Source organism: Lacerta agilis, chromosome 17 (genome assembly GCF_009819535.1).
Source record: "Lacerta agilis isolate rLacAgi1 chromosome 17, rLacAgi1.pri, whole genome shotgun sequence".
Taxonomy (NCBI): Eukaryota; Metazoa; Chordata; class Lepidosauria; order Squamata; family Lacertidae; genus Lacerta; species Lacerta agilis.
Genome location: NC_046328.1, coordinates 6,992,334 through 7,002,781, shown reverse-complemented (window position 1 = coordinate 7,002,781; position 10,448 = coordinate 6,992,334). Strand labels below are relative to the sequence as shown.

General features: G+C 42.6%; 1 protein-coding gene across 2 annotated transcripts; it reads right to left on the bottom strand.

The window, feature by feature from the left end:
* Positions 1-2,192: 2,192 nt before the first annotated feature.
* RAN (RAN, member RAS oncogene family) lies at positions 2,193-10,280 on the bottom strand. Of its 2 annotated transcripts, none has more exons than XM_033174553.1 (7): positions 10,073-10,280; positions 9,065-9,116; positions 5,402-5,486; positions 4,448-4,573; positions 3,771-3,958; positions 2,694-2,864; positions 2,193-2,593 (listed from the first exon to the last, which is right to left on the bottom strand). In XM_033174553.1, exons 2-7 carry the CDS (start codon positions 9,101-9,103, stop codon positions 2,549-2,551), a joined length of 654 nt encoding a protein of 217 aa, XP_033030444.1. In that variant the 5' UTR covers positions 9,104-9,116; positions 10,073-10,280; the 3' UTR covers positions 2,193-2,548. The 2 variants fall into 2 exon arrangements, with proteins under 2 accessions (XP_033030444.1, XP_033030445.1); XM_033174554.1 differs by having other exon boundaries at positions 9,065-9,113.
* Positions 10,281-10,448: the final 168 nt, after the last annotated feature.

The following is a 10,448-nucleotide window of genomic DNA, read 5'->3' as shown; positions in this document are numbered from 1 at the left end:
TACCATGTGTTGCCTTCAACATGAAGTTCCTAATTCAAACGACTTTAGAAAGTATGTTTTATTCACAAGCAAACAGTCATGGAAGTACATTCACCTACTGAACTTCAACCTTCTCTAGCTGAACAAGCAGACAGGCCTGCTCTTAAGTCTAGTCATCTTAAAGACACATATAGCAGCATGGGGAGGGGTGAGCAAAGGGGGCTGCAGAATAAGATTAAGGCGTGTAAAATGGTGGTGACCTATGTGCAAGGGAAAACTGAAAAGGGTATAAGCAGAAGGGTAGAGGAGGAATGCGGGGCAAAGTGAAAATGGGACTGCAAAGGGTTAGGAGGCATGGGAATGGAATTGAAAGGGTGTGAAAGGGTCTGAACAGGAGAGGTGGCTTCACTAATTGGATAGGTGAAAAGTGTGCTTAGCAGTTGCAACGTGTTGGATCAGGAAAATGCAGGTTACCATACAGGTTGTTTGTGTGCAAGCGGGGGAGGGGTGCACAAAAGGAGGGGGGAGTTGTGACACAGGGGTGGTGCTTAAACCAGTTGCAGTGGAGCTGTGAAATAGAAGTTTCAGAAATGGGAGTTGGGGAGGTAAAAAGTACAGTATATTCTGGCGTATAAGACTACTTTTTAATCCAGGAAAATCTTCTCAAAAGTCGGGGGTTGTCTTATACGCCAGGTGGAAAATCTGTGGTTGAGTATATCTCAAACTCTATATTTTAACTGGAAAAGTTGGGGGTCGTCTTATACGCCCAGTCGTCTTATACGCCGCAATATACGGTAGTTGCATGGAGGGGGAAGGGAAAGATCTAGTGGGTTAATATGGTGGGAATGGTAGGGAGTGGCAAGCAGAGGCACAGCCCCTAGCATCCCAGTATTTTTGTTAAAGCAGAATTTAGTTACAATTTCTTTCACATTTCATTATATGTTTTAAGTTGAATTTCTTAGGATCTGGGCCCACTGACAGAACCTCTGCCATACATACATTCTAAGATTGTGCCCAAGATTGCCTGGAGATATGATTTTGGCAGCTTGGAAGGCTATAGCTTATTTAGTAGCAACTATAGCACTAAAATCCTGCACCACACCAATTGTGGGAACAGAGTATGGCTGAGATGCAGGAGTAGAGCTACTCTAATTACTCAACATGACTAAGATAGGTCCATTAATTTCAATAGGTTTAGTTGAATACTTTCTGTTGAAACTCCCTAGCTCAAGAACTGCTATTACTATGTACTTTGGAATCACATTAACATACAACCAGAGTATTTATTCTTATATAAACTCTTTGTTGCAGTGTTCATTCTACATGCTCTCCTTTTACTGTATTTATTGCCAATATAGGATCTCTCTCATGACATGGTTTATAAAAAATTAAGGGCCTAAACACCCCCGTTTCCTTTTTCCAGCGTTTCTCTTTCCCATTTCTCTTGCTTTGGGCCCAGCCTCACCACCACAGAAACCAAGTAGCTAGCAAAAGACACAGACATTTGAAAAATTGTGAATAGCTTCTATGCAGGGTGGATTTTATTCAGAAGTGCAATGCTAAAGAGGTAAGCCTTTTGCTCACCTGATGAAACTCATGACCTGGAAAGCAAGCTTCTATAGGCACTCAATGTCTGAAGGGAAGCTTCCATATAAACTGTGGCCGAGTAAATGGTTACCGCCCCACCTTCCCAGCACACAATGAAAACTGCCCACACACTAAACAAATGGTTAACATGCACAGCACTTTATGATGCTTTAGTATTACATTTTATTTGGCCGGCCTCTCCTTGTACAGAGGAAAGTGAACTGGTAACTTAAGAATAAAGTCCCAAAAAACTTGCTCTGTTAATTTGCTAGGAAGTGCTGCTTCAAATATACAGTACAATATTGCCTATCTGCAGCCCAGTGAGGGAAGCAGATGTGCAAGTGACTAAACTGTTTCCTATTGCATGCCTTTACAGTGCTGTGGACAAATCTCCAAAAGGCAGACCTAACTGATTAGGCCCAATGCTGCAATTTCAATTCAACCCCAACATAATCCAATTGTCTTAAATCCAAATGTGGCAGCTTTTCCAGAATGTGAATTTACTCTGACTGCTAGCCAGAGCACTTGGCCTGTTTAGGGTTCAAAGTGTTTTTACTCTGCCCCAATTTGGTTGAAGCTTTGAGGACTCTGAATAACTAGTCTTAAATTCATGAAGAGTCACTTGCTTGGATATTTGAAATACAACTTTATTATGGTCTAAAGAAAAAGGAATGGGAATGACAGTAACAAACAAGATTTACCACTGAATACTGTGATGCGACTGCAGCAGTCAGATTCGAAACTCAAAATGGGGAGTAAATTGCAGTCCAAAACAGCTAAATATGCAGGTCCAAAATGAAGGAATTTTTTTTTAACTGCCACATTCACTCCAAAGCCCATTCTCTCTTTCAGCATTTCAAAGATTAAAGCACATGTTCTGCTCAGCTAGAATAATAAAGTGGCAAACACGCTGCACCACTGACATCACAGGACAGTTGCCTATAAAACTAGACTTCTGACGCTGGGCTCCAGCTTCACTCCCTCACAGGTCATCATCTTCATCTGGCAGTGCAGTGGTCTGAGCAATCTGGAATGGGGGGAGAGGGAAAACAGGTTTAGTAACATTCTACAGGCAATGGCAACAACAAGCAGCTCATGATCTCAAGTCCTTTTATGAGCTCATTTACCTGTAAATCTTGCTCATACTGTGCTGCCAATGCTGGATCCATAACGACCTCTGGTGGTGCAAGAGCAGGCATGGCAACGAATTCCAAGTTGGGATCTCCAATTAGCTTTCTTGCCAGCCAAAGAAAGGGTTTCTCAAAATTATAGTTACTCTTGGCTGAAATATCGTAGTACTAGAGGAAAAGAGAGATTGCGCATTTAGAAACAAACCAGAGAGGAATCAAATGTCCATATGTTGTTGCAGAAACAAAGTTCCGCGGCAGCTTAAAACACAAACTGTTTAACTGTGGCACAAGCCCTGCAGGTACATGAAGGGTTTTCCTCAATGGGCAAATAAGCCCAATGATTTCTCTCCCACTACAAGGTGGGAAATTAACATTGCATAGAACCTCAGAAGACTTGTGCACTATCACCACTAGGCCTGGGTTTGAGAGCCAGTGTGATGGCACCTTCACATGGCTGTGTATCATGGGTGGTGCCTGCCTGTGCCTAACTCCCTCCGCCGCCAGTGCCTGGCACACATAGGCTGTAGCTTGTTCCTCCCTCTGCTTTTCAACATTGTGATGTATCACTGTACTGTATCATAATGTTTGGCTGGTGATACGTGACAATGCTGAAAAGCTGATATCGCCCACTTAATCCCATTCTGAATGTTGCAGTCCTCCTATAGACATTCAAGTTTGGCACAATGCTTATGGTACCAATGATTTTCTGTGTCCATGTGGTACAATTTCCCTCTAGTCATATCCATGTGCATAAACATACACCCAGCTGTGGAGTTCTGAGATGAACTTCATGCAAATAAATAGCTGACAAAAGTTTATGCCACACAGAATTATCTTCCAATGAACCTTCCTTTAACATAGCCTTTTACATACTACTCATCATCAGAAGGAATTTAGAAGTAGATTTCATAATCTAAAATTTTCTACAGCAAGCAGCAAATGTAATGTGAACTAAGAAACCAAAATTAAAGAGGATGTGGCTCCTTTCCTTCTTCCCAAAACAACTGACACACACCCTACTGCTTTTGTCTTCCCATCTTAACTATTATCTTTAGCAGGAGAACTTTATCTTACCTGCAGGTTCTTCTTCCTGTGGAAGACAATTGACTTTGCTTTGACTTTCCTGTCCTTGATATCCACTTTGTTGCCACACAAAACTATGGGGATGTTCTCACACACCCGTACCAGATCTCTATGCCAGTTGGGTACGTTCTTGTATGTAACTCTTGATGTTACATCAAACATTATGATGGCACATTGAGCTAAAAAGTTGAAACGATTTGTAGTTAATTAACGGTGATCAAACTCACACAATGTACAGCTATCCAAACTCGAAATCTACTATTTTATAGGTGCTCCTTTAACAGACACGTCGACCCTTGATGTGTTACCTCAAAAACTAACCTTAGCAGCTGTATTATTACAATTAAAGAGTCCACAACCCAACATTTCAAAATAAAGCATGGAGACGTCAAAAAAACCTCTGCTTAAGTTGATTTAGTTACTTTCTGATGTCTTCCAACTAAAGTCCTGCACAATTGTGATAATCTAAAACATGTTCGTAACACATTGGTGCATACCAGAACCTTCACAAGCAGCTGCCAGTGTTTACATTGCCAGATGCCCTTCAAAAAGCCAAAATAAAACTAGAGGTTGCTGCAATTAAATTACAGACACTTCACACTCTGCTCAGGTAGCAAAAATGTGCTTTGAGCAGTTAATCAGTCAAAATAGCTGTGCAGACGGCTTACCTTGGATGTAGTAGCCATCTCGCAGACCTCCAAATTTCTCCTGTCCAGCTGTGTCCCATACATTAAATTTAATAGGACCTCTGTTAGTGTGGAACACCAGAGGATGAACTTCAACACCCAGAGTAGCTGCAATTACATAAAATCTCTGTTGGAACATTGCATATAGAAGTCACATGAGTGCATATTCTAATTGAAATATTGACCTGTAGGCTATCAGCAAGTGTGACAAAACATGAGAATATGATCCTTCACTTCCATAAATCCATATTCACCTTCATCTGTTTAATAAGACTGACCATCATAAACCACTTGCCCACAACAATGGGATTTTTTTTATCTTGTCAACAAAAGATCTAAGATGCCTGTGACGCTGCCTTTAAAGGCCGCCATTTACATAAAGGCTCTCCAGAAGTTGCTGGGCTCTAACACCAGGCTGGGACTGATGCAACTTGCAGTCTGGTATTAGGTTCATCAGCCCTGATCTACAGCTTCGCAGTTTTCATTGCATAATCTGGTACATTCTTTTCCCTGGAACCAATTTATTTTGCCTACTGCCATCCCCTATTCCAACATCAATCAACTGACAACAGAGAAAAAATCCAATTGTATTACAAATTCAGATGCCCCTTAACTTATAGTGTTAAGTCACACAACTGTAAATGGTCAAAAAACCTTGTACAGTAGTACTTCGGGTTACAGATGCTTCAGGTTACAGACTCCACTAACCCAGAAATAACGCTTCAGGTTAAGAACGGACCTCCGGAACCAATTAAGTACGTAACCAGAGGTACCACTGTACATTACAAAAAACACATTACCACTTTATTTTACTGAAATCTACTTTGGCTAAAATAAGCCATCAAAGTTATTTTACTTAAGTAAAAGGTACATAGGTAAAAGATTACATATCACTAATATAGCAGCATAACAGAATAAGGAAGACAATTTACATACCTACATACTTCTTCTCAAATTCACCAGTCAAGTGACGTTTTACAAATGTTGTTTTACCAGTACCACCGTCACCAACCAAAACAAGCTGTTGAAATATAAATTTAAAGAATTCAGATACTTTTGTACTGCAACTACATCCTAGGTTAACTTCTACAGACAATGTATTTCTCCAGCTAGACAGGTATAGAGGTTAGAGTTTTAGGCCAGGGCTGGGGAAATCCTAGTTCAAATTGCCACATAGCCTTGAAGTTCACCGGCTGACCTTAGACCAGTAATTCTCTCACAACCTAACTTTCCACAAAGGATTGTTGTGGAGGTGATTAGGGGGAACCAAATATGGCACCTTGAGCTACTAGAAATAAAGAATGTTAAATAAATGTATTAAATACTGGGGTTTAAGATAGCTAACTTACATTAAACCACTTTAAAACTCATCCAAAGATCAGAATTGTATACAGGATTCAAAATGAAAACACAAAATACATAACATAGTAACAAAAAAACACCCCAATAACCTCCCTTCCACAAACACATTTAAAGGGTAATAGATTGTTTTATCAGTCTAAGGCCTGATTGAAAAAGAACATTTTCTTTTTCTTTCTTAAATATTTTTATTGAATTGTTATGCAAATACAAATGAAACAAAGTATAAAAACATTTCAAGTGAATACAAAAAAGAAAAGAAACAGGAAAAAAGAAAATAGAAAAAGACAAAGAAAAGAAAAGTAAAAAAGAAAACAGAGCAAAAGCAAAAAGTAAGAACTTAAGTATAATACAAGGTAACTTTAATAGGTAGCCTAGAATGTCATTTCTCTACAGAGACGCTGACCCTTCTGTGGTGAATCTCTTTTTATTATACTTTTGGTTTTGTGACTTCCGTCGACCTCACGGTGTTTCATTTCTTACAACTAAAGCAATTTCTCTGTATTTCAATATATTCCTCATCTTGGTATAAGGAAACATTGGTTGTTGAACCTTGACTCGATAGGAAGGTATTTAGGCATTCCCATTCCTTCTGGACTATTTCATTTGACCTGTTCCTTAAGGCTTCAGTTAACTTAGCAAGTTCCAAGTACTTGCTCAGCTTCTGTAGCCAATCTTCTCTAGTTAGTATATGGCCATCCTTCCAGTACTAGGCTATTAGTACCCTAGCCGCCGTCACTGCACAAAAAAATAGTTTTAATCTTTCTTTTGGGATACTGTCAATTAGAATCCGAGGAAGGAATGATTCCGGGTTTTTGTGTAATGTGATTTTTAGTAAAAAAAAAAATCATTTCCTCGTAGATCGTGTCCCAGAATTTTTTTATTTCTGGGCACGGCCACCACATATGAAAGAAGGTTCCCAAATTTTCATCTGGTACCTAAAAATATGTAAGTAAGGCACCAGGCAAGACTCCTAGGGAGAGCATTCCACAAGCAGGCAGCCACTGTAGAAAAGGCCCATTCTCACATTGCCACCTAGTCCAGGTCAGTTCTTATCGGAAGATGTGGTCCTTGGGGTATTGTGGTCCTGAGCCGTTTAAGGCTTTATAGGTTAATCCCACAAAGCATTTACACACTGGCACATATCCATTCTACCAGACTTTATAGGACTAATTCAGAGTAAGCAGCATATAGCTGCCATGTAAAATGTTCATAACCATAACCAACGCCACTTCAACCAGGCTTAAAATCTATAACCTACCCATCTGCAAGATGAGTAGAAAACCAAACAGATGACAAAATGTTCTTTTTGCACATTGCCTGGGATAGAAGAGGAAGGAAAGACATAGGTGCTGGCCCTCTAGGATTTAATTCAGAGGAAAATGTACATGGCCTACATTCAACCTAGTGCCTGTAGACTGTATAGACTAGTTGGGCTAGTAGAGGAATAAAAATTAACTTACACTTTTAAGCATCTATCTATAGGAGTCTGCAAAAACCACAAAGGGTGTTAAATAATTTTTACCTAAATAATTTTAAACCAATGTGACTGGTCTATGGGTCTTGGCAGACCACTTAAGGATTTTCTGCCTGCTGTAACAATTGTCACACTGTGCTAGGTGTTGTATGGTTTTTTATTGTCTTTTGAAAACACACCACGTACCACCTGAACAAAGCTCTGGGTAATCTGGATCAGAATTTGAGAACTCCTGCTCTAGAGCAAATATGGAGTCACGGGGGGGGGGGGGAGAAGAGGGAGAGTCCTTTCACGTCTACTTGTTATTGCTCAACAATGGAAGGAAACTTCTAAAATACCAATTGAAGCTTGGGTTAATAACACCTGGAGCTATGCTCTATCACAGGCATGTCCAAAGTCTGTTTCAGGGGCCTAATCCAGCTCGCCAGTCAATTTAATCCACCCCCCCCCCGGCAGCATATGTCCTGGGGTAAAATCCTTTAAAAAAAAAAGCTCAGCAACTTCGGTTGGCCCTCACACATGTTCACTTCATCAAATCTGGCCCTCTGTGAAAAAAGTTTGGGCACCCCTGCTCTATCAGAATGCCTCACATACCATCGGTGACTAATCAAAGGTATCTCTACAAAAGATACATTTGAGATCATCTGGTCTCTGTTTTTCTTTTATTGAAGAACAGCAGCTTATTTTAATGCCACCATTATTAGAGGTATTTTTGAAGGATATATTGATTAAAAATGTATTGTAACTTTCGAATAAATGGGTTTTTTTGGGGGGGGGGTGAAAAAGTCTACTTGTGTGATGTTGGATGTTCACACTTTTTCCAAGATGTGAAATGTAGTGATCTGTAGAAATTTGTACAATCACTGCCTGACTGAACTATAATCCAACCAAAAGGCAAGCTAGTAAATACCTGTACTTAATACATCGGAGACTATACTGCCCTGTGCTTTAGCTTAATCTCCACTTTTAAAGGCTTGCAGATAACTCAACTGTGGAGGCATAATAAGTGGAAAGTAGTTTTTTTTTAAATTGAACATGTGACATCAGAAAGAAATTGCACAAGTTACACATTAATGCCACAAAAAGCACTGAAGGAAGCACAGGAATTGTTATTGAAAGTATACAACACAATTTACTGTATATAGCTTCACTGTAAAACGCAAAAAATCTAAAAAGTCCCAAGCATTCATAACTTTGTCTACCTATTTAAATGTGTCCCCACATTTTAATTGGTAACTTAATCAAATTTTAATTTGTACTGCCCTGGCAGATAAGTTGAGCATCAAAACTTCTCTTGAATAAATAATGTAATCAAAACCTATGGAAACAAAGATGACAGACACCCAAGCCTCCAATCCTATACACACTTAAATGAGAGTTAAATCCAATTGAACTTAATGGACCTTTTTCTAAGTAAGCATGCAGAATTTCATCCCCCACATGTCAAATCCCAAACAAACGTAGGAGGACTTTTAAGATTTACAAGGTCCATTTTGTTTTTATCGACCTTAAGAAAGCAGTTCTCAGAAGCCTTCTCAACCGAGGAGTGGGGTTTAAAAAACTAATAATATTAACAAAACGGCCCGCCATGGTTACAAGAAGTGTAGCCTAATGAACATCCTTGTGGGTTTTCATCTGCCTAACAAAGGAAGCTCTCTAGCTAGTATCTAGGTGCTAGTATCACGAGTCGTTTTAAAGAAGTGGTTTCTTTTAAAGAGAAAGCAAGAAAAGGTTAGTGTGCGTGTCTCGGCCTCGCTCCTTACCTTAAACTGCACTTGAGGTTCTCCTTGCGGGGCGGCCATGCTGCTGCGTCTACACACAGAGGGAGAAAGAAAGGCCCGATTGAGTTGTGTGTGTGGTTTTTTTTCCCCCTTAAGCTCCCATGCTGCGCTCATCGGCCCACGCCGCCCAAAAGGCGCGTGGCTCGCTCTCCATCCGGGTCAGGGAGGAAGCAGTAAATGGCGGCCAAGGTTTTTTGTGTGTGTGCGCGCGCGTTTCTTTCCCCGCCCTCCATGCTCTCTCTGTCTCACCCCCCCATCCCCCCCCCCCAGGATGGCTCAGCAGAATTGAGAAACTGCATTAAATGGGTGGGAGGGTTACTAATGGCGTGGGCAGGCAGAGAGGAAACAATATTTTAGAATACTGTATAATCCAAGACTCCCCCCCCTCTCCCCCCACAAAAAAAATCCAAGGCGTTCTACCTTTTATCAATTTTCTACGTTCCCAAACCAGCATGCATCATACATACGCACACATATATAAGAATTTAACACGGAAGGAATGGGGGGGCTCCCTCTCGTTTCTCCCCCGCGCGACGACCCTCCCATCACCCCCCCCACCGGCATCCCCGTCCCCGAGAACTCACGGTGGGGGGGGGGGCGGAATGCGGTTCTCTCTCTCTCCCTCAACGGCCTCCTCTCCAAACCGCCTTTCCGCGCCTCGCCTCCCGACTAACGGCGCGAGGGGAGGAGGGGAAGGGACCGCGAGGGATTGTGACGCGATCGCGCGCGTGCGTTCGCGTCCCCGCCGCCGTTCCCCCCCCACCCCACCCCCCCATCGCCGCATCCCAACCCCTCCTCCCCCCCCCACCCGGCGTGAGGTAAATCCTGGGCCTGCCTCTCTCAAGAATCGCGCGAGGCCCGAGAGCCTCGAAGGCCTCATAGGCCGCTGCCTCGGGGGAGGCCTCCTTGCCGTCGCCGCGGAGAGGCCGCCGCTTCGTTCTTCATCGCTCTCTCTCTCTCCCCTCCACCCCGTTAATCGCCGTCCATTACCTTCTCGATGCGTCTCTCCGCTCTTCCTCTCCTGCTTCCGCCTCCTCCTCTGCTTTCTTTCTTTCTTTCTTTCTTTCTTCCCGTGTGTGTGTGTGTGTGTTTAAACTGGGCGGGCGGCTGAGGAAGAAGATGGCGGAAGCGCGGCGGTTCAAATAGCCGTAAAAAGAACGAGGCAAGGCGGGCTCGGCTCTGGGTGGGTTGGGAAAGGCGGGCGGGAGGGCGGGCGTACGCGCGCGCGCGCGCACACACACACACACACGGCGGGAGACGCGACGACGTCGGGGGCAGCACGCAACGGACGCAGGGGCGCGAACAGCCTAGAGCGCCGTGGGAGGGGCTGCGTTGTCACACGTGGGAGAGGGTTGAAACGCGGCGC

Excerpts from the sequence above, each read along its gene's own strand:
- RAN (XM_033174553.1), bottom strand. The coding sequence starts at position 9,103 with ATGGCCGCCCCGCAAGGAGAACCTCAAGTGCAGTTTAAG. Across the intron at positions 4,574-5,401 it reads ATTTGAGAAGAAGTATGTAG|CTACTCTGGGTGTTGAAGTT; the intron begins GTATGTAAATTG and ends ATGTAATTGCAG. Across the intron at positions 2,865-3,770 it reads ACAGGAAGAAGAACCTGCAG|TACTACGATATTTCAGCCAA; the intron begins GTAAGATAAAGT and ends CTTTTCCTCTAG.